General features: G+C 35.3%; 1 protein-coding gene across 1 annotated transcript in view; it reads right to left on the bottom strand.

Annotated features, from left to right (window-relative positions):
• LOC134539803 (nose resistant to fluoxetine protein 6-like) overlaps positions 1–16,911 on the bottom strand; it is a 194,394-nt gene extending 177,483 nt beyond the window's left edge. Inside the window, exon 1 of the mRNA XM_063382075.1 lies at positions 16,616–16,911. Coding sequence (XP_063238145.1) covers positions 16,616–16,649 — 34 coding nt within the window. The 5' untranslated portion in view covers positions 16,650–16,911. The remainder of the gene's footprint in view (positions 1–16,615) is intronic.
• Between the last annotated feature and the right edge of the window lie 8,387 nt (positions 16,912–25,298).

Raw genomic sequence — 25,298 nt, 5'->3', positions numbered from 1 at the left:
AAGAGGTTGAAATGGGGAAGGTTTTTTGAAAACAGAATAATCGCTATAACTCCCAAAAATGTGACAACTATCGCATCCGTTTGAATGTGTAAAAACGTTTAGGAGTATTGCCAAAAAATTTTGTATTAATATCTCTTTCATACGACCAACTATAATTGCAAAGTGTGGAAAAAACAAGGGTTGGATGAAAAAAAAAATATAATTCCCTTCGCGGGCAAACCATCAATTTATTTTCAAATTGTTTGTAAATGGTAAAGTTTTTATAAAATATTTTATTATAATACTCTCATTTTGCTTAGCTGATTTGTAACAGTCATTCTTCATATATATATAAATTATTTATGTAACTTAGAAATAACGGGGCAGATAGATTATTTTGTAGATATTACTACAATTTTATTTTCATCCGACAATTGGCCTTCGGTTTATGAAACACTAGGCTAAATAATGAACTTAAAAAAATAATTTAGATGATAGTTTTCTTTCTCTAAATATAAATCAAACCAAACATATTACTTTCTCTGCCAACATTTTGGGTCAACCTATCGAACATGAACTAAAAATTCATGAGTGTAATGAAATAAGAGATAACTGTGAAAAATGTAGTGTCATAGAAAGAGTACAGGATATAAAATAAAAGTATAGTACTCGACTCTTTTATAAAATGGGATGAACATAATTCTTATTTCACAATCAAAATTCGAAAATTTGTTTATAATTCGTTGAACTAAGATCAATATTATCTACTGAAGGTATTATAATGGTTAACTTTGCTATTTTTTTCATTTCGTTGTGCAGTATGGCATTCTGGCTTGGGGAGGGATGAGAAAAAAGCCAATCAATCCACTTAAACAATTCAAAAACTTATTTTAAGAGTTATTTAAAAAAACACATCTACCAATCCAAGGAACTTTTTAAACTATTAAATGTATTTGATATTAAAAGATTGTTTATTAGAGCTGCAATAATTAATATTTATCAAATGGGAAAATCAGTTAAATTATGTAGATCATAACTAACCTTCACGGCATAGATAGAATATAAATGTACCAATCCCTCTATACCATAAAACAATTTCTCAGACATCTTAATTTTTTCTTCCAAAAATATTTATTCTTCCTTAAAAACAAAAATAAATATATTTTCAAATAAAGATATTTTAATATCTGGCTAGATAATTTAACTGATGAAGAGATTGTTTTAGTATTTATGTAAGTTTTATACATTGTTTTAATTATATTTTCATTTATTAATATAACAATGTTATAATTTATACCTTTTTTGTTTATACATTATATTGAATTTTAATAATTTTTTTTTAACTTTCATCTTATATAAAACTAATGAAAGGTTTCCTAGGTTATATTTTATATATTTATTTCTTAGATAATCCACATTTATAAATGTTTATATTTGTCAAAATACCGCATGTACTTTGAGGTGACTAGATGAACTCACATACAAGCTTGCTTTCGTGAGAGCTTAATTTAATGGTTAATGAAGTGAATATTGTTAATAAAGTGTAAAAAAAGGAAAACACATTATTATTATCGTGTTGTTTAGCATTTCTTCGCAAGATAAATTCCTTCCTGCAAAACTTACACCTGTGTCCTTTCGATACAGCTGCAATCGTCGAACAGGGATACATATTAGTTGCTGAAACTAATAGCAAATGATTACTGAGATATTCAAATTGGTACCATTATTAAACAATTTTTTTAAAATATTTTGACAGTGAGAGTTAAATTATCTCATGCAATAAACCTGTTGCAAGTAGTTCCTATTCCAGCAAACAGATAGCATCACGTATTGTGTTGAGGTAAATATTACTTTTTATGCGGGATGCGGTATGCTCACTCACGTCGCAAGAGAAGGAAGTCTTCACTAGATATTAAGAAAAAGGAAGTTTTTCTTGCATAATAATGCTTTTCAACTGTCTCAAGGCATAGGAATTTCTCTTGATAAAAATATTGTTTTGTTTATTAAGTTACATATATTCACTAATTAAACGAGATTCTTAAAAAATTTGCTTATCTCAGTACAAAAAAATTTACATGCAGCGATTGTTTTCACATGAATAATGAGGAGCACACAGAGATAACTGTCAGAAATTACTGTATAAATAATCAGGAGCAAGCTGAGAAAAAACCTAAAGTTTAATGAAGGAAATAATCAGGAGCACACGAAGAAAACTAAATCACGTTTCCCAAAATCAAGTTCAACAAAACACAAAAAAAATCACAATAAAAAATTATATAAAAAAAATTACAAATATATAATTACAAAACATCTTCCGACAGCTTGTAAACCTATCCTTTGTTCAGTAAGGATAGTGTTCTAACACAAGCCGGATCTAGGTCAAGGTCAAGGTCATCCAAGATGGCCAACGTGACGTCACAATCCAAGATACCGTCGACAATCCTCCATCCTCAATCCTGAAGCCTGGGTTCGGACCGGCTCATGATGTAAGGAAGGGGAGGTGAAACCGTCCGGCCGCCCAAACTCGTCCTCCACTGCGCACTACGTCACCTTGGTCGCACCGCCCGGTCTACACGGGAATACCACGCGATCTACAATCGTGTGAATAGTGAGAAACACCATGAAGCGTAAAAATACTTTGTTATGTACATTGTATAGCATGCATTTAGAACATACAGTTTAAATAAATATATTAGCATCCAAACGCGGTTTTTTTGTTAGTAATAAAATCAACGAAGCAATATTTTTCTGCTGTTACATCACTTCAAAATGTTAATTGGGTCTTGTAAACACAGAATGGTAATGAAAATTGGAATGAATATACTTCGAAATTATTTATTATGAATATTAATAAAATAGATATAATAAACATTCAGAGTAGTATAGTTAGGGGGCTCCAGAACCTGGGTCCTGGTTGTAGATTGTGTGGATTGTGAGATTGACGGTCCGCCATATTGTATTGTGACATCACGGCGGCCATCTTGGATGGTTGTAACCTTGACCTTTGACCTTGAACTTGAAATTTGACCTTCAAAATCTGCCAAAATCGTCCAAAATTGGGCAAAATTTGCCCAAAATTCCTCAAAATCCGCCAAAATTTACATTTTTGTGGAAAAAAATCCGCCAAACAATATCAAAAAATTCCACAACTCAAAAATTAGGATTTCGAAATTCCTCAAAAGTCGTTTTGCCCTAGAAAGAACCCAAATTCCTAAAAACTACTTAAGCATTCATGTCTACAGCCTCCGGTAAGCCATTTCTAGGAATATATGGATAACATGACCGCCATCTTGGATTATGTCGTCACTGTTGAAATTTCCGATACGGCCGCCATTTTTAAAATCTTTATTTACTATCCTATTTTAATTAAGAAAAAATTTAAAATTTAATAAAATTCAATTAATAAAATTTTAATAAAAAAATTATCAAAAAACATACATTAACGATATGGAGCTCGGAGTCCTCAGTTCGAACCCGACGAGTGCAAAAAAAATAAAAATGGCGACTGATCCTTCTTCCGTGGTGGGTGCAGGCAGACTGGCCCCCACCACTTTGTTAATAGCATATATATCATCCGACAGTATGATGTCACGTCCGCCATCTTGTCCTTGTCTGCTGGAAGCCATCATCATGTTATCGTCTGCTAGAGTACGCTGACACCATGTTAGTATAACTCGTACCCGCTAGAGTGCAGTTATCATTTATTATTACTATGACACCCCTCATCTTGTCATTTGCCCGCCATCTTGAAATTACGTAATTATTTAGATAGAAATTCGGGAAAATTTTTAAAAATCATCAAAAAATTTAATCAAACGAATTAGATAATAAAAATCTTTAAAAAAAACACCGTTGCACTTTTCGTTTCTACAGCCATCTTGAAAATCCGTAATTTCAATGCTAGAAATTCGGGAAAAAAATCAAAAATTCATTAACAAATTCACTCATTAAAGTAATGATTGATTCGAGACTTAGTTCGATCCATGGACGATACAAAAATCCAAATTTTAAAGTAAAAATAACTATAAAATGACAGGTTCAAAAATAAAACACCACACATTCTTTTACAAAATAAATTTTATTACATAATTTCTATTTTATTACAAAAATTAAGGTCCGCATAGGTGTGTAAAAACTAATTCTTAGCTCCAATCGGTTTATACTAGACAGAGTCCAACCAGAACCTTAACAGACATAGTCCTTTACTTCTTGACAGAGTTTCTGGATACCGTTTTTAACAGTTTTCTTGACATCGTTAGAACTGTAAATTACTGCAGCCGATGTCTTGAATGCACACTTATTCACTTTATCATCGAACGAATACGGCTTTCCATATATACAGTCCAACCTGAAGTTATATTTCAAAGGTCCGTTTATTGCTACGTCATTATTAAGCTGATTGATTAAGTCCTGTCTGATATCATCAAGAAAATTACAAATGTCCTTCGACTCGCTTAACATACTTGGATAATAGTAGTCTTTCAACGTTCCACGAAATGCATACTGCGCCAAGTAGAAGCCATTATAGTTTACTTGTAATGCAAAGAACACAGTCTCAGGTTTATTTTCATGTTCAGACGTCATTGCAATCGGTTGATGCACAACGCTTTTTTTGCTTGTACGTTCACGAGTCACCAATCTAAACCGAGGAGTCGAACTTTCTACAGGTAGTTCAGCAGTAGGCGCACAGACATCACCATTACATTTTTTCGCATGATGTCGCAAACTGTCAATTCGAGTAAACCATTTAAGGGACTCATCACAGCGAAACTTCATGCGAGAAGGATTCTTCTTGCATTTACTCCTCTCATGTCTTCGTGCATCATGGGCAAATGCGAACGACGTATCACAGCTGCAATGATACCGTGGCGATGAAGTCGAGCCTTTCAGACCTGTTCCAGATTCTGGCGTTGCAACAGTAGTACAATTTCCAGGCATTCTCTTATGAACATCAATACATCAATGTTGTATAGAAACCTTTACTTTCTGCCGCACAGCAGCGCCTTTACATGTCTTTAAGTGTGTTTTTATATTATATTTTCTGGAAAACTGTTTATGACACTTCTCACAACCATTCATGTAGCGAGGAGGAAGCTTAGCACATTCTCTCTTCTCGTGTCGATGAGCATTGCTGCTGTTTGAGAAAATCTTGTCGCAGTAACGACATCGATCTTCGTTAATTGTTGTCGATTCACCATCCATTAAAGTCTCCATCGAGAGCGAAACAGCGTTTGGCGAGGTTTTCTTTACAGCCAGCACTACCGACATTAAAGTCTCTTCTGCTGGTGGTATCTCGACTGTTTAAGTCTCCTCCAGTGTTGACGTCGACGTTGCCAACAGCATCTGCACCTTCTCCGTCGTAGCTGTCGTCAAGGTTCCCGTAGTCGATGGTAAAACCTCCATCGAGTTGCACGTTAAAGACGGTAAAGATGCCATCGAGGTCTCAAGAACAGCTAATTAATACGATTTATGCACCAGAAGAAACAAACTGTGCGATCCTTACACCGCCGACGTCAGTAACATACTGAGCGACCTGCTGTCTAGGACTCGCTTATATAAATGCACCATATGGAATAATACGCTAGTCAAATCAAGAACCATTTACAATAATACTAGAGTCAAATCTACAATTAAAAAAGGGGAACATATGATCAAAAAAAAAATTCGATGAGTTATGGTACGTTCTCGTCTTATTAATTCGATCTCTCCAATATACGCTAGTCTCCAAGAGCTACAATTCGCTTCATCAGATCTATTTACATTTTGCTCCTATGCTTCAATTGAACATTAGCTTCAAGTGCTCCAACAGCTCCATCAGCTCCAACACGTAATGTACGCAATGTACGAGCAATACATGCAATTTACGTGCAATAAATGTAATGATCACACAGTAAACACAGGAAACGGAACGTACACACAGTACACACAGGAAACAGAACTTATACACACAGTACACACAGGAAACGGAACGTACACACAGTGCACACAGGAAACGGAACATACACACAGTACACACAGGAAAAGGAACGTACACACAGTACACACAGGAAACAGAACGTACACACAGTACACACAGGAAACAAAATGATTACACATACAGTAGCGGAAACACACAGGCTTAGTTGGAAATAAGAATACAAGAAATAAAAAACATTTAATTTTTACTTTCAATATTTAATTACTTCTCAACATTACACAAATACAAGTAAAAGAAGCCATTTTAGTATGTAGCCAGCTTTCCTCAGTTCTTTGAGTATGAAGGATATTTCTTTGATGCACGAATAGTTTCCTGCACAAAGCGAGCCATGTAGAAGTCTTAGCCGGTCAACCAATATGTTTGGATCTTTCCATGATGTGTAATCAATCTCTTCTACCACCATCTTACTTGCTTGTTTATTATAAATACTTTTAATATCACAATCGTCCCAGAGATTATAATAAGCATTATCAGATTTATTTATTATAACACGACGTTTCCATCGTTTCGGTCTCAGGACATCGCCAAATTCTTCGATCTAGTCAGCTCTAGGTGCTTAATCACAGTCTATGCCTTTGTCAACAGCCTCAGAGTCACTGTAATAATCAAAGTAGAAGACATCCTCTTTACCCAGATTACCATATGAATTCGCTATCATTGATGTCAAAGTGTCTTCATTGTCTTCATGCTTCCTTTTTAGGAGTCCATTAATTTTACATAGAATAGATGATCTACTGAATATAGGCTTGAATATATTCTCACTTTTCACGGTGTTGATACTTCCATTAGTTTCAGTTTTCCCGAAGCCATTAGCATCCTTCAATTTATGTTCTTCCTGACGATCGGGTGAGCTAATACCATCACGCTCAGGACAAGGAAAATTATTGTCGTAATGCAGATCACTCTTCTTTAGTCTAGTGGATCCATCGGTGTCCTCTATGCCGTAAGTAGTCTTGACCTTACATGTTATACCATGTCTTTTTAAGCTGTCAATTCGTGGTAACAACCTGCTACAACTATTACAGCTTAACATGTTGCGTAGTGGGTTTCTAGCACAATCATTCTTCTCATGACGTCTAGCATTCCTTCTAATGACATAATCCTTGCTACAGTATCTACAGTGATGACGTTTTGATACAGCAACAAATCCCGAATCAGGATTAATATTAGTTGATGAGACTAATGTCAGATGCAAACTAAGATTTTTAAATTAGATATATTACTTAAATAAAATTATTTAATTATTTCATCAGCGAAATTTAATTTATCTCATTCAAAGATACTTGTTGCAAGTAGTTCTGCTTTTCAACAACAGGTGTCGCCATATGTTACTTGCAGGTAAATAATATTTAGTTCTTTTATGCGGGATGCGGGATGCTCACTAACGATCGCAAAAGAAGGATGGCTTCGCTAGACTCCAAGGAGAAGGAAGTTCGTCCTTCCTGATAGTGCTTCTTAGATTTCTCAGGAATTATTATTATTCTACTGAGTTATGATATTTTTTTTTTTTAATTTCCACCTGATAAAAATATTACAAGTGTTGATTAAGTAGCAGTAATTCACTAATTACATGTAACATTAAATAAAATGACATGTCTCATTAAGTAAAAAAATTCTTCATGCAGAGATCAATTTCTCATCTGTAACCAGAAGCTGTCGAGTCAGGAATAATCAGAAGCACTCCAAGAAAACCATCATATGTCTAGTCAGGAATAATCAGAAGTACTCGGAGAAAACTACCATAATAATGACCAAAATAATCAGGAGCACACGGATAAATCCACCATAATATTGTCAAGAATAAACGGGAGCACACGGAGAAAACCACCATAATATTTACAAGAATAATCGGAAGCACATAGAGAAAACCGCCACAAATTTTCTTTGATATCATAAAATAACAAAAAAAAAATTGATAAAAAATTAAAAATAAAAACGAAAAAAATTCAAAAACTGATTCTGGCTAGAACTAGAACTCTAACTTTGCACATCAAAGAGAAGTTCACAAGCTAGCATAATGTTTTTGAATTTTTTTTCGTTTTTATTTTTAATTTTTTATAATTTTTTTTTGTAATTTTGTGATATCAAAGAAAACTTGTGGCGGTTTTCTCCGTGTGCTTCCGATTATTCTTGTCAATTTATGGTGGTTTTCTCCGTGTGCTCCCGTTTATTCTTGACAATATTATGGTGGAATTTCTCCGTGTGCTCCTGATTATTTTTGACAATATTATGGTAGTTTTCTCCGAGTGCTTCTGATTATTCCTGACTCGACATCTTATGGTATTCCCGAGTGCTTCTGGTTACAGATGAGTAATTGATCTCTGCATAAAGGATTTTTTTACTTAATGAGACATGTCATTTTATTCAATGTTACATGTAATTAGTGAATTTCTGCTACTTAATCAACACTTGTAATATTTTTATCAGGTGTAAATTAAAAAAAAATATCATAACTCAGTCAAATAATAATAATCCCTGAGAAATCTAAGAAGCACTAACAGGAAGGACGAACTTCCTTCTCCTTGGAGTCTAGCGAAGCCATCCTTCTTTTGCGATCGTTAGTGAGCATCCCGATTCTCGCATAAAAGAACTTAATATTATTTACCTGCAAGTAACATATGGCGACACCTGTTGTTGAAAAGCAGAACTACTTGCAACAAGTATCTTTGAATGAGATAAATTAATTTTAGCTGATGAAATAATTAAATAATTTTATTTAAGTAATATATCTAATTTAAAAATCTTAGTTTGCATCTGACATTAGTCTCATCAACTAATATGAATCCTGATTCGGGATTTGTTGCTGTATCAAAACGTCATCACTGTAGATACTGTAGCAAGGATTATGTCATGAGAAGGAATGCTAGACGTCATGAGAAGAATGATTGTGCTAGAAACCCACTACGCAACATGTTAAGCTGTAATAGTTGTAGCAGGTTGTTACCACGAATTGACAGCTTAAAAAGTCATGGTGGAACATGTAAGGTCAAGACTACTTACGGCATAGAGGACACCGATGGATCCACTAGACTAAAGAAGAGTGATCTGCATTATGACAATAATTTTCCTTGTCCTGAGCGTGATGGTATTAGCTCACCCGATCGTCAGGAAGAACATAAATTGAAGGATGCTAATGGCTTCGGGAATACTAAAACTAATGGAAGTATCAACACCGTGAAAAGTGAGAATACATTCAAGCCTAAATTCAGTAGATCTTATATTCTATGTAAAATTGATGGACTCCTAAAAAGGAAGCATGAAGACGATGAAGACACTTCGACATCATCGATAGCGAATTCATACGGTAATCTGGGTGAAGAGGGTTCTTCTACATTGATTCTTACAGTGACTCTGGGGCTGTTGACAAAGGCATAGACTTTGATGAAGCACCTAGAGCTGACAAGTTCGAAGAATGTGGCGATGTCCTGAGACCGAAACGATGGAAACGTCGTGTTATAATAAATAAATCTGATAATGCTTATTATGATCACTGGGATGATTGTGATATTAAAAGTATTTATAATAAACAAGCAAGTAAAATTGTGGTAGAAGAGATTGATTACACATCATGGAAAGATCCAAACATATTGGTTGACCGGCTAAGACTTCTACATGGCTCGCTTTGTGCAAGAAAATATTCGTGCATCAAAGAAATATCCTTCATACTGAAACAACTGAGAAAAGCTGGCTACATACAATAATGGCTTCTTTAACTTGTATTCGTGTAATGTTGAGAAGTAATTAAATATTGAAAGTAAAAATTAAATGTTTTTATTTCTTGTATTCTTATTTCCAACTAAGCGTGTGAGTTTACCGCTACTGTATGTGTGATCATTCCGTTTCCTGTGTGCACTGTGTGTACGTTCCGTTTCCTGTGTGTACTGTGTGTATACGTTCCGTTTCCTGTGTGTACTGTGTGTACGTTCCGTTTCCTGTGTGTACTGTGTGATCATTACATTAATTGCACGTAAATTGCATGTATTGCGCGTACATTGCGTACATTACGTGTTGGAGCTGATGGAGTTGTTGAAGCACTTGAAGCTAATATTCAATTGAAGCATAGGAGCAAAATGTAAATAGATCTGATGAAGCGAATTGTAGCTATTGGAGAGATCGAATTAATGAAACGAGAAAGTACCATAACTCTTCGAATTTTTTTTTGATCATATGTTCCTCTTTTTTAATTGTAAATTTGACTCTAGTATTATTGTAAATGGTTCTTGATTTGACTAGCGTATTATTCCATATGGTGCATTTATATAAGGGAGTCCTAGACAGCAGGTCGCTCAGTATGTTACTGACGTCGGCGGTGTAAGGATCGCCTAGTTTGTTTCTTCTGGTGCATAAATCGTGTTCATTAGCTGTTCTTGAGACCTCGATGGCATCTTTACCGTCTTTAACGTGCAACTCGATGGAGGTTGTACCATCGACTACGGGAACCTTGACGACAGCTACGACGGAGAAGGTGCAGATCCCGTTGGCAACGTCGACTTCAACACTGGAGGAGACTTAAACAGTCTAGATACCACCAGCAGAAGAGACTTTAATGTCGGTAGTGCTGGCTGTACACGAAACCTCGCCGAACGCTGTTTTGCCCTCGATGGAGACTTCAATGGATGGTGAATCGACAACAATTAACGAAGATCGATGTCGTTACTGCGACAAGATTTTCTCAAACAGCAGCAATGCTCGTCGACACGAGAAGAGAGAATGTGCTAAGAATCCTCCTCGCAACATGAATGGTTGTGAGAAGTTTCATAAGCAGTTTTCCAGAAAAGATAATATGAAAACGCACTTGAAGACATGTAAAGGCGCTGCTGTGCGGCAGAATGTAAAGGTTTCTTTACAACAACGATGTATTGATGTTCATAAGAGTATGCCTGGAAATTGTACTACTGTTGCAACGCCAGTATCGAGAACCGGTCTGAAAGGCTCAACTTAATCACCACGGTATCATTGCAGCTACCTACTGTGATACGTCGTTCGGATTTTCCCATGATGCACGAAGACACGAGAGGAGTAAATGCATGAAGAATCCTTCTCGCATGAAGTTTCGCTGTGATGAGTGCCTTAAATGGTTTACTCGATTTGACAGTTTGCGACATCATGCGAAAAAATGTAATTGTGAAGTCTGTGCGCCTTCTGCTGAACTACCTGTAGAAAGTTTGACTCCTCGGTTTAGATTGGTGACTCGTGAGCGTACAAGCAAAAAATGCGTTGTGCAGCAACCGATTGGTATGACGTCAGAACATGAAATAAACCTGAGTCTGTGTTCGGTGCAATACAAGTAAACGATAATGGCTTCTACTTGGCGCAGTCTGCATTTCGTGGAATGTTGTAAGACTACTATTATCCAAGTACTTTAAGCGAATCGAAGGACATTTGTAATTTTCTTGATGATATCAGACAGGACATAATTAATCAGCTTACTGTTGACGTAGCAACAAACGGACATTTTAAATATAACTTCAGGTTGGACTGTATATATGGAATGCCGTATCCGTTCGATGATAAAGTGAATAAGTGTGCATTCAAGACATCGGCTGCAGTAATTTACAGTTCTAACAATGTCAAGAAAACTGTTGAAAACGGTATCCAAAAACTCTGTCAAGAAGAGGAGGACTATGTCTGTTAAGGTTCTGGTTGGACTCTGTCTAGTATAAACCGATTGGAGCTAAGAATTAATCATTTCACGCGTATGCGGACCTAAATTTTTGTAATAAAATAGAATTTATGTAATAAAATTTATTTTGTGAAAGAACATGTGGTGTTTTATTTTTGAACCTGTCATTTTTTAGGTATTTTTACTTAAAAATTAGGATTATTTGTATCGTCCAGGGATCGAACCAAGTCTCGAATCAATCATTACTTTAATGAGTGAATTGTTTTATGAATTTTTGATTTTTTCCCGAATTTCTAGCATTGAAATTACGGATTTTTAAGATGGCTGTAGAAACGAAAAGTGCAACGGTTTTCTTTAAAGATTTGTATATTTAATTCGAATGATTAAATTTTTTGATGATTTTTAAAAATTTTCCAGAATTTCTATCTAAATAATTACGTAATTTCAAGATGGCGGGCAAATGACAAGATGGTGGGTGTCACAGTAATAATAAATGATTACTGCACTCTAGCGGGTAAGAGTTAAACTAACATGGTGTCAGCGCACTCTAGCAGACGATAACATGATGATGGCTTCCAGCAGACGAGGACAAGATGGCGGACGTGACGTCATACTGTCGGATGATATATATGCTATTAACAAAGTGGTGGGGGCCAGTCTGCCTGCACCCACCACGGGGGAAAGATCGGTCGCCATTTTTATTTTCTTTTGCACTCGTAGGCTTCGAACTGAGGACTCCGAGCTCCATGTCGTTAATGTATGTTTTTGATAATTTTTTATTAAAATTTTATTAATTGAATTTTTAATGATTTTTAAATTTTTTTTCATTAAAATCGGATAGTAAATAAAGATTTTAAAGATGGGGGCCGTAACGGAAATTGCAACGGTGACGACATAATTCAAAATGGCGGTCATGGTATCCTTTATTCCTAGAAATGGCTTACCGGAGGCTGTATACATGGATGCTTAAGCCGTTTTTAGGAATTTGGGTTCTTTCTAGGGCAAAATGACTTTTGAGGATTTTCTAAATCCTAATTTTTGAATTGTGGAATTTTTTGAGATTTTTTGGCGTAATTTTTTTTCTTCAAAAATGTAAATTTTGGCCGATTTTGAGGAATTTTGGGCAAATTTTGCCCAATTTTGGACGATTTTGGCACATTTTGAAGGTCAAATTTCAAGGTCAAGTTCAAAGGTCATGGTCACAACCATCCAAAATGGCCGCCGTGACATCACAATCCAATATGGCGGACCGACAATCTCACAATTTACACAATCCACACCCAGGACCCAGTTTCCGGAGCCCCCAAACTATACTACTATTCAGGATGCAGGCGACAAAGAATAATACAAACATTTTACAAAAAAAAAAAAAGCATCTGAGACAAAGCAAAGTTTGTATAAATACGTATTTGTTATTTACATAAACAGTAGCGCTTTTGATTTATTTACTAATTTAATTTTATTCAGTTACAAACAATAAAAAAGGATAAATAATGATAGAAAGTATATTTAAAAAATATATTTAAAACATACTTATTATTAAACCAAATAGCTCTACAATCTGCAGCAAAAAACAGCTTGCAGGCATTACAAAATTTTTAGGTACTAATATATAAGTCGAATGTTTTTAAACTGACTAATATCAACTTAACATATATAATGTGATAATAATTTTATTTATAAATTTATAATAACTAGCAATGATTTTATGCTACACTAATTTGGATAATATGAGATATTGTTCTGAAACATGACACACATGAACTATTTAAGTAAACAGGTATATATAGGCCTACACACAAAAAAACTATAACGATAATATTATTTTACATACATTAATATATTACTTAAAACATATATATATTAAAAACATACATACCACATATAGTTATATTACATAAATATTTTAAACAAAAAGACTCACCTGAAAATAAAGTTACCTAGAGCATATATTACTTTTACAATGTCGGTAACCTTTTTATAAATTTTCTTTTATAAAGATGTTAACTTGTGCACTTGAAAACATTTTTCAAAGTTATCTAATTTGTAGGCATTTTTTCAGTTTCTTAATTAAATGGCGTTTAGACGAAGTATTTTCTTTGCCAATTTCTTTGTTAATTTCTTTAACTCGTATGTATGTACGAGTATTTAAAAAATATTGATTGACATCTGAAGGAAATTCTACGCATCTGTTTAAAACGTTGTCTGTAACTTTCTTGATGATTTGTGTTTCTCTACTAAAAAAATTGCCATGAAATTAAAGAAATTTTTTTTCAGAGAGTCTTGCAGCATTCATAAAATTTTGACTTGGAAGCATTAACAGTCCATGTGGACTGAAAGGAAAAAAAAATTCTTTATAATTTAATCTAGCTAGAATTTACTTTAACATAAAATTTACGAAATAATTAATTATTAAATTCAGCCTTAAAAGGGTTGAAATTTGTTTTATTTCAAGCCTCTGAATTTTTATAGGCAGTAACGTGTCACATTGTTACCAGAGTAAGCCCTAATCTCATGGTCTTTATAATATATGAGCGGTATTAATGGACGATTTGAAATGAAGTGAAGCCAAGTAGTTCAAATAACGGCATCTTGAAGCGCCATATCAACTGGGAGACACAAAATGTAAACTAACAGCCACTTATAATGAAATAAGCTACGTTGAAAGAGCTGTCGTGGACAAAAATCATAATTAATTAGAATTCATTCAAATTTAGTTTAAGGTGTTAGAATTGTCGAGGACTTGTGAAGCAAGGGGCTTAAAAAACATAAAGTTTTAATGTTTCTGTGTATTTTGATATATGGATAGTGAGACGCAGTGAGGACGTATATGTGAAAGCTTTTCACGGCAAAGAAAACGAGAAGGTTGGATTTGTTAATTATCTTGGAGAGGAAAAACCTAATAGTTTTCAAATCCCCCAAACACATTGTGCGTTAAAACAGGGCACATAATTGTTGGTTGATTACTAAAAATAACTCAATTGCAAAATAACTCGCCAGTAAATATTTCACAAAACCCGTATGCCTTCTACGCTACATTTTATTAAAGCCAAAATCGTTTCATAATGGCTTGAAGAACTCCCGTCCTTCATAGATATTTGAATGTAATTTTAACGCAAGTATCTTGGCTGTGGGTGTTTCTTTCTCCATTTTTATAACGTTCACTTCGAAAACTCAAAAATGTTGCTTGCTATAATTTTGATTACTGAGAATTCCATGTTATAACAAAATAAGTATTGTTTTACCTCCTGTACATTGTGCATTTGTAGGCTCTCGCATAATCTGATAAGACAATTGAAGAGAGTCACGGCATTTCCATGGAAAAAAATTACAAAATAAATATCTAAGTTTATCTAATTTCCCTTAAAATTGGCGTTTCAAAATTCCTCCTGGATTCTGTAATACTAAAATGCTTTGAAGGCAATAAATTCAAGGGAAATGGTGTGGTAAAAACATTAAAAATATAAAAATATTGAAATATAATGAAATCATTGTAATCGTTGAAACATTAAAATCGGAAATACTATTTTTCCCACTTATATCTAGTTTTACGGAAAAGCCGCTTCCCTCCATAATTACAATTCGAAGGCCGCGCTGCAAATGTTCACATGTAAAATTATGAATACATAGCTGTGTTTTTATATATCTCATGCGCTTTATAGTTATAGAACATAGAAAAATTAATACCTACAAACATGAAAACTTCTGTGCTACTCTGTTTTTAGTTATAGCCGAGTTGTGTTAGTGTTAGGATTGTAGACACAGTTGTGGCGGATCCAGGAATTACTCTTGGAGAGGGGGGTAGATGTCCGTGAGTCTGGGCCTAGTGTTATACATGTTTATTACTGCAAAATTCGTTATTAATCAATGTATATTTTACCCTTAGATGAGTGGGAGGGCACGTGCCCCTGTGCCCCCCCCCACCCTCTTCCTGATACACCTATGGAGCACACACGCACGTGCGCTGAGAATGTACTGAGCTATGGTTCCTGCAAACCTTATTTTTAAGTATTTAAAACGTCAGTTTTTTTAACGCGTTAAATGCTATTAAAGGCGTAAACACAAACTCTTGCACGGAGAGACGAAACAAAATTGTACCATTATCTAAACCCTTGAATGGAAAATTGGCAAAGACAACATTAGATAACAATGAATTCATTTACGTTAATTTTTATTATTGTGTGTAAACCAACAACATAACCCAACAAAGCAGATTGTAATGCTGAAATCTTAAAATACCTTTACGAAACTAACATATTATTAAATTCAGTATCATCACATGTAACTAGAAAAGTAATTCACTTTCACGCACCACATTTTGAGCGGTATTTTGCATTAACATTATTAAGTTAAATACATATCGAAATGAAATAAATATAAACTTCTTCCAAATTCTAAACGAATTCATTTAAAACAAACATATTAGACCTCGAATTTAAAAAGTGGTTGTAAATAAGCCTGTTTCTTTTTTTTTTGTTTATTTTATAATTATTATCTCACGGTTTTGCGTGTATACTTAAATATATTTAAACGTAATTATATAATATGTCCTCCCCAGTCCATTAAAGAGAACATTTTGAACAATAGAAAAAATTCGCATGTTTCTTTTTGATGTATAAGGGGTTCACAATCCTACTTTCATTCGATTTGTTTACATGCATTGATGAAATATTGTCCCCTCTTTATTAATACTACACAACCTAGTGTTTAGGTTAGTTCTATAACAAACAAAAAAAGTTAAATGAAAATAAATTTTTTATTTCTCGCTTATGCCCGAACACACAAACATTTTAAAAACAAGTGATCTGAGTTTTTATTAATACTTTGAAATTTCATTTTTAGTAAATTAATTCAATAAATAACCTTTTTACCGCGAAAGACTTTATTATTACAGATAATAACTCAGTATTTTGAACGAAATACATTCCTTGACCTATTATTAACCTACAGTTAATCATATAAAAAATTTAAAAATAAATACTCGTATTATTAAACAAGTGACATTTCTACTTAAAATCACGTTTGTTTAAACTTACCTCTGCTAACACAGAATATGTCCTTCTTTTGCATACGTTCACCCACTTATTGCAAAGATCTTCATTTTTTGGAAAAGAAAAATATTTTATGCCAGAATCTCGAGTTTTTTTTAAAATGATTGTGAAATCCGAACACTGCACAGCTACATAAAAGCACTCAGGATTATGTAAGCAGCAACAATAACAAAGGTTCGCACGGGACGCAGATGAAATGGATGGTAAGCGCCTGGAAGAAGAGCGCTGGCTACAACCAAGGTGACGTAGCGAGGGAGCGCGTGGAGGGGGAAAACCTGCGCACGGTTTCACCTATTCTTCTTTACATGATGGGACCGGCTATCATATTTAACTCGAATACTTGTTTGCAGTTGAAGGGCGTGTCAGCTGGAGACCACGTGACGCGCCCATAACCACCGGACTGACTGCTTCCAGGTGCTGACCGCCTCATGGACGGCGAGAGAATCTGGTTCCACGCCAAGGCCGAGCCTTGCTGCTGTCGCTCTCTGCCAAGCACGGACTTGGTTGAAAAGAAATTATTTTTTGATAGGAGGTTTGGGGGGGGGGGGGAGTTGTGCCCTACTGAAAGGAAGCGGTTTTGAGGCCTGGTTTATATACGATGCAAGAAAGAAAAGCAAGCATTGTCCAAAATTCTTGCCTTTGTCCTGCGTTTTCTAAAAACATATTTGAATTTTCCAAGAAACTGCAATAAAAAGAGCGAGAGCCTTTCAGTATTCGCCTGTGTTGTGTAAACCTCTAACCTCGGTAACGAGCAAATACATGTGTTCTCATGTCGCCAATAAAAAAATAATAGGAATATTGAAAATGAAATAATAGCAACATTCTGTCAAATAATGCCGAGGGTGATAACATAAGTTAATTTAATTTACGGAAAAGGTTGTCATTTTTCCTAGTTCACGTCCAACAGCGTTACGGCCCAGGATAAATCCTGGTTTGCACCAATCAGCGTGGTGACCAATACTATAACTGTTGCGCGCTAATCAGCATATTCAAGGCTAAACCTGGTTTGCGCCAATCAACGTGGTGGCCAGATCTATACCCTTTTGCGCGTTAAACACCGTTGTGGCCAGTGCTAAACCAGTTGCCACCGTTCAGCTTTGTATTTTAATTTTTTTTTCTTGAACCTGTAATTTTATTTATTAATTTTAATTAAATTATTTTTTTATCAAGGATCCAACAGAGTAGGTAGAAATAAATACTAATTTAAAAAGCTATTTTTTTGATGAATTTTGTATTTTCTCCCAAATTTCGAGATTAATATTTACAGAATTTTAAGATGGTGACAACGACGTTTGACAAGAGGAAGATGTTACGGTAATAATTACAACTACACTCTAACAGATTTATATTAAACTAAAGCGCCCTCTAGCCGACGAAAACTGTTTGTCGTATCCAAGACGTCAGTTTCCGAACAATATGGCTGCCATGACGTCATACTGGCTTGCATTATATCTGCGTTGGCATTAGTTGTGGGAGGTCATTCGGCTGGTGAGATCTGAAAAGGAATAATCCGTTGCCATTATTAATTAGTAGGACCTCGCCGGGTTCTAATCGAAAACTTCATAAAGTTTTTGGATTTAAATCTTATTTATTGTATTTTTAATATAAAATTATTAGTAGTGTGTAATAGCCGGTACTGGCCCAGGCGTCAGCCGGTGGATTGTGATTGTCGGTCCGCCATCTTGGATTGTGACGTCATGGCGGCCATCTTGAATGGGTGTGACCTTGACTTTAACCTTTAACCTTCAAATTAGCCAAAACTAGCAAAAATTATGCCAAAATTTGCCCAAAATTCATCAAAATTCACCATAATTTCTATTTTTTGGAAAAAAAAATCCACCAAAAAATTTCAAAAAATTCCACAATTTAAAAATTAGGATTTCGAAAAACCTGAAAAGTCGTTTTGCCTTAGAAACCACGAAAATTCCTATAAATGGCTTAAGAATCCATGTCTACAGCCTCCGATAAGTCATTTTTTTTAGGAATAAGAATATCATAACCGCCATCTTTAATAATGACGTCACCGTTGCAATTTCCGTTACGCCCTCCATCTTTAACTTTATATTTATTTTCCGATGTTAATGAAAAAAATTTCAAAATTATTAAATAATTTAATTAATAAAAATTTTAAAAAAACATTTACGGCATGGAGCTCGGAGTCCTCGGTTCGAACCCGACGAGTGCAAAAAAATGCGAACGATCCTTCCCTCACTGTGGCTGCTGGCTGACTAACTCCCCCCACCACTTTTTACCATGCATTTATATCATCAGGTAGTATGACGGCATGTCCACCATCTTTAAAATTAGACGCCATTTTGAAAATCCATAATTTTTATTTTAGAAAATCGGAAAAAATTTAAAAATCTTAAAAAAAATTAATTGAAGTAAATAATAAAATTTTAATAAAATATTACTTAAAAACAACTGTTGCACTTACCGTTACGGTAGCCATCTTGGATTATATAAATGTTGCATGTTTCGATACATCCCGCCATCCTGGTTGAGTTCGGTGTCATCGTTATACTTTACGTTTCGACCACCATATTGGATCCTATTAATGTTGCTTGTTTCGTTACGACCGCTATCTTGAAAATCCGTAAATTTAATGCTAGAAATTCGGGAAAAAATCTTAAATTCATCAAAAAAATCACTCATTCAAGTAATGATTGATTCTAAACTTGGTTTGATCCCTGGTCGATACAAAAATAATTTTATGTAAAAATACTTCATTAATGACAGTTTCGAAAATAAAACACCTCAAGTTCTTCAACAAACATAATATTTATTACATAATCTATATTGTACTACAGGATCGCTTGCGCAAACCAGCAATCTTATAAATATTTAGCCCTGCATAGGCGTGAAATTTCTAATTCTTAGCTCCAATCTGTTAATACTAGACAGAGACCAACCAGGCTTAACAGACATAGTCCTCCTCTTCTTGACAGAGTTTCTAGATACCGTTTTCAACAGTTTGCTTCACTTCGTCAGAACTGTAAATTACGGCAGCCGATGTCTTGAATGCACACTTCTTCACTTTGTAATCGAACGGATATGGCTTTCCATATAAACAGTTCAACCACAAGTTATACTTCAAAGGTCCGTTTGTTGCTACATCATCAGTAAGCTGATTGATTATGTTCTGTCTGATATCGTCAAGAAAATTACAAATGTCTTTCGACTCACTAAACGTATTTAGATAATAGTAGTCTTTCAACGTTCCACGAAATGCAGACTGCGCCAACTAGAAGCCATTATCGTTCACTTGTAATGCTCCGAACACAGTCTTAGGTTTAGTTTCATGTTCACACGTCATAGGAACCGATTGCTGCGCATCTGTTTTTTTTGCTTGTACGCTTCCGTGTCTCCAATCTAAAGCGAGGAGTCGATATTTCGGCAGGTAGTTTAGCAGTAGGCGCACGGACTTCACCTTTACATTTTTTCAAATGATAACGCAAACTGTCAATTCGAGTAAACCATTTAAGGCACTCATCACAGCAAAACTTCATGCGAGAAGGATTCTTCTTGCATTTGCTCCGCTCATGTCTTTGTGCATCATGGGAAAATGCGAACGACGTATCACAGTAGCTGCAAGGATACCGTGGTGATGAAGACGAACTTTTCAGACCTGATTCAGATTCTGGCTTTGCAACAGTAGTGCCATTTCCAGGCATACTCTTATGCACATCGATGAATCGTTGTTTCACCGAAACCTTTACTTTATGCTTTACAGCAGGACCTTTGATGTCTTCATGTGCTTTTTCATATTATCTTTTCTGGCAAACTGCTTATGACATTTCTCACAACAAAACATTATGCAAGGTGGATTCTTAGCACATTCTCTCTTCTCATGTCGACGAGCATTGCTGTTGTTTGAGAAAATCCTGTCGCAGTAACGGCATCGATGTTCGTTAGTTGTTGACAAATCACCTTCCATTGAAGTCTCCATCGAGGGCGAATAAGCACTCGTCGAGGTTTCCTGTGCAGTCATTACTGAAGTCATTAAGCTCTCTACTGTCGGTGGTACCACGATTGTTGAAGTCTCCTCCAGTGTTGGCGTCGTCATTACCAAAGGGATCTGCTCCTTTATCGTCGTCGCTGACGTCAGGGTTTCCGTAGTCGTTAGTACAATCTTCATCCAGTTCGCCGTTAAAAACATTAAAGATCACAATAATAGGTAATTACGCGACTTATGCACCAGATAAAACAAACTAGGTGTTCCTTACACCATCGACAACAGTAACAAACTGAGTGGTCTGCTGTCAAGGACTTGATTATATACATGCTCCGGATGGAATAATACACAAGTCAAATCAAGAACAATTTATCATAATACTGGAGTCAAAACAACATTAAAAATAGAAGCACCAGCAAATTTTGAAGCACCGTCAATGAAAAGGCAGCATATTTGGAAGCACCGCCAACGAAAAGGCAGCACATTTGGAAGCACCGTCAGCAAAAAGGAAGCACCGTCAACGAAAAGGCAGCAAATTTGGAAGCACCGTCAACAAAAAGGAAGCACATTTTGGAAGCACCGTCAACGAAAAGGCGGCACATTTGGAAACACCGTCAAAGAAAAGGCAGCACTATTAACGAAAAGGCAGCACCATCAACGAAAAGGCAGCACCATCAACGAAAAGGAAGCACATTTGGAAGCAAAAGTTACGAGAACTAAGTCTTAGTTAGAAATCAGAACACAAGAAATAAAACATTAAATTTTTGTAATTGAAATTATTTATTTTATTTCTTTACATTATAAAAATGCAAGTAAAACAAGACATCATTTTATGTAGCCAGCTTTCCTCAGTTCTTTGAGTAAGAAGGATATTTCTTTGATGCACGAATATTTTCCTGCACAAAGCGAGCCATGTAGAAGTCTTAGCCGGTCAACCAATATGTTTGGATCTTTCCATGATGTGTAATCAATCTCTTTTACCACCATCTTACTTGCTTGTTTATTATAAATATTATGATCTCTAGTGTCTTCATTTTAACACCAACCTCAGGGTAACTTTCATTATCGAGACAGTGATCATCACAAGCTTGATCAGATTTATTTAATATATCACGACGTTTCCATAGTTTCGGTCTCAGGACACCGCCACATTCTTCGATCTTGCCTGCTTTAGCTGCTTTATTACAGTCTATGCCTTTGTCAACAGCCTCAGAGTCGCTGAAGCAATCACCGTAGAAAGCATCATCTTCACCCAGATTACCATAAGAATTCGATGCCGATAATGTCGAAGTGTCTTCATCGTCTTCATGCTTCCTTTTTAGGAGTCCATAATTTTTACAGAGTAGGAAAGATCTACTTGAATTCGGCTGGAATGTATTCTCAATTTTCACGTTAAGGATTCTTCCATTGTCTTCATTCTTCCATAAATCATCATCGTCCTTCAATTTAAGTTTTTTGTCAATATTGGAAGAGCCGCGAACATAATCTCTCCCAAGACAAGGAAAATATTGTCGTTATGCAAATCGCTCTTCCTTAGCCTAGTAGAGCCATCGTTGTCCTCTAGCTTGTACGCAGGCTTGGCGTTACAAGTTCTGTCATGTCTTTTTAAGCTCTCTCTCCGCGTAAACGACTTGCTACATCGAACACAACTTTTCATATTACGTAGTGGATTTTTAACACAGTCATTCTTCTCGTGTTGTCTTCCATTCTTTCTCAAGATAAATTCTTTGCTACAAAACTTACACCTGTGTCTTTTTGATAAAGCAACAGACACCGAATCCGGATTCATATTAGTTACTGAGACTATTGCCAGATGCAAACTGAGTGAATTAAATTAGATACATTACTTAAATAGAATTTTTTTAATATTCATCAGCAAGAATTAAGTTACCTATACAAACTAACTTGTTACATGTGGTCTTGATTATTAGCATGAGATGTCGCCACGTGTTGTGTTGAGTCATAATTTATTTAGTTCTTTTATGTGGTATGCGGGATGCTCACTAACGATCGCAAAACAAGGATGGCTTCGCTAGACATCAAGGAGAAGGAAGTTCGTCTTGCATGTTAGTGCTGCACACATGTCTCATGGCATATTATTTGACTGAGTAATGGATGCTTACTTTTTTTATTTCCACCTGCGAAACAAAAATTGCAAGTGCTGATTTACTAACAGAAATTCTTGAATTAAATTTAACTCTAAATAACATGTCATGGCTCATTAGATAAAAAGTCCATCATGCAGAGAGCGGTTTCTCAGAATAGACAGAAGCACTTGAAGAAACCACAGGAATAATCAGGAGTACACGGATTAAACCATCATAATATTGACAAGAATAATCGGGAGCACACGGAGAAATCCATCTCACGTTTCTTTGATATCATATAAGTACAGAAAAAATATTTAATAAAAAAAAATTATAAAAAAAAATTACATAAAATATATAAACTTCTGGCTTGTACTAGAACTCTATCTTTGCTCAACAATAAGTTCACAAGCTAGCAGAATCAAAAATGAATATTAATCGTACTATTGCAACATAAAAATCTGATGATATTTGTGTTTATAGCCCTACACGTGTACAGCTGTGTTGATAGCACTGGCCAACAAAAAAATATTTTTGTTATGTTTCCTTCACTTCATAAAATAAATCTTACTAATTTTGGGTTAAAAAAAACGAAAATGACAATTAAAAATTTTTACTAGCTCTACTTTCAGTGATATACCATGGATAAAAATATATAACGTTAAGAAATTGTGGCAAATATGTAAATTTTAAACCATAAGTTTATCAACATTATAAATTAATTTGGATTTATTAAATAGTAGTTAAATTTTTAAGAGTTGAAAATTAATTGCAGAATACTTGTCAGGTTGGATATTATTACCATCATGTAGATTTCATTTTTCTTTTGGCCTGCCTCTTGTAGGTGAGTTCTGAAGCATCCCTACACACGCACCAAGCATTGGTTCATTCCAACGGCCCTGATATATTCGTTCCATTACAGAAATATCCGGTTGGAATCTCTCACCGTGTTCATCACTGACCGCACCACAACTAGGAGGGAAAAAGCCTAGATGAGAGTGGAGAGAATGAATTTTGAGAGACATGTTGCATCCAAGTTCATGATATTTTTGTAGAAGTATCCTCACCAACTGAACATAGTTATCTTCTCTTTTGTTCCCCAAAAAACCTTTAATAACTCCCTTTAACACATTCCAAGCTTCCTTTTCTTTCGCCTCCAAAACTCTGTCAAACGTAGGATCTTTCACAAGCTCCCGAATTTGTGGCCCAACAAAAACACCTTCCTTAACTTTTGCATTACTTAAGAAAGAAAATGTTTTCCCTCAAAAATTTAAAGGCCTCTTCTTCTTTGTTCATGTCATTGACAAATATTTTCATCAAACCGAGTTTTATATGTAGTGGTGGAGGAAATATATCTTTTGGGTCGACGAGAGGAAGGGCATCAACATTTTTTTCACTAGGGCCAAGATTTCTTGCAGGCCAGTCTGTTTGAATGTAATGTGATTTCCTATCCCTACTGTCACACATACATAAAAAGCAGCAGTATTAAGTATACCCCAGTTGCATTCCTGAAAGTCTAGCAATGACCTTTAGATCACCACAGATTTTCCACTTGTGTTCAGCATATTTGATTGAGTGGAGGAGGGCTTTCATGTTTTCATAAGTCTCTTTCATGTGAACTGCATGTCCAACAGGAATAGAAGGAAGACGGTTACCGTTATAAAGTAATACAGCTTTCAAGCTAAGCTTCGACGAATATATGAATAACCTCCATTCAGTAGGATCATGGTTCAAATTCAAACATTTCATCAAGCCATTAACGTTGCAGCATACTACAAGGTTGTTTTTCTTTTCAAAAAAGGGAAGGAGATCCTTCGAACGCTGTCTATACTGTGATACCCTGACATAATGCTGGAGAAGATTCCACTGCTGTAGTCTTGAGCCTAGAAGTTCTGGCTTATCCTTTGACAAATCAATGTCTCGATTGAGATCACTTAATTCCGCTTGACTCTGTCTGTGCGGTTTATCATCTGTTTCCTTAAAATCTGGGTCATGAGATGTGCTAGGCTAGCTGAATTCTTCTGCACTATCTTCATATTCCACTTCAAGTTCATAACTGTGGGGTGGGGTAGGTATTGCTAAACTATCTGAATGTGGAATTGGTCGAATAGCCGAAGGAATATTTGGGTATTGAACTGTTATTTTTTTCTTTATTTACAATCTCGACTTTATTGGTGCAGTCAAGACAAAATGGCAGTCATTTATATGGTTTGTAGGCTCCCACCAAACCATGGGCACAGCAAAAGGCATATATCGTTTTTTTATTTTTCAGCAATTAACTTAATGTAATGAACAAGAGTTACATCCTATATGTGGAGCCCACGACTTATCTTGGTCACCTACCGTAACTCCAAAATAATGCTGATAAGCAGTCTTAAAAGCAAGAGTAAGATTGCGTTTTTGTGACGAAAATGTTACTTCACCACAAATATAACTGAATTCACACAACTTCGTGGCATTTTGGTTTAGTACACTTAAATATCACTCCAAAACATTAAATTCGAATAAGAAAACATCAGAAACCACATCAAGCACTATCTGAAGAACAGAAATTACGTATATAAACTCAAAATAGCTGTACAACGTTTGGTTTTGTCAGTTAACAGGTGTACCAACATCCAAAAAC

The sequence above is a fragment of the Bacillus rossius genome, chromosome 16, assembly GCF_032445375.1.
Source record: "Bacillus rossius redtenbacheri isolate Brsri chromosome 16, Brsri_v3, whole genome shotgun sequence".
NCBI lineage: Eukaryota > Metazoa > Arthropoda > Insecta > Phasmatodea > Bacillidae > Bacillus > Bacillus rossius.
This window is presented reverse-complemented; position numbering and strand designations above follow the sequence as displayed.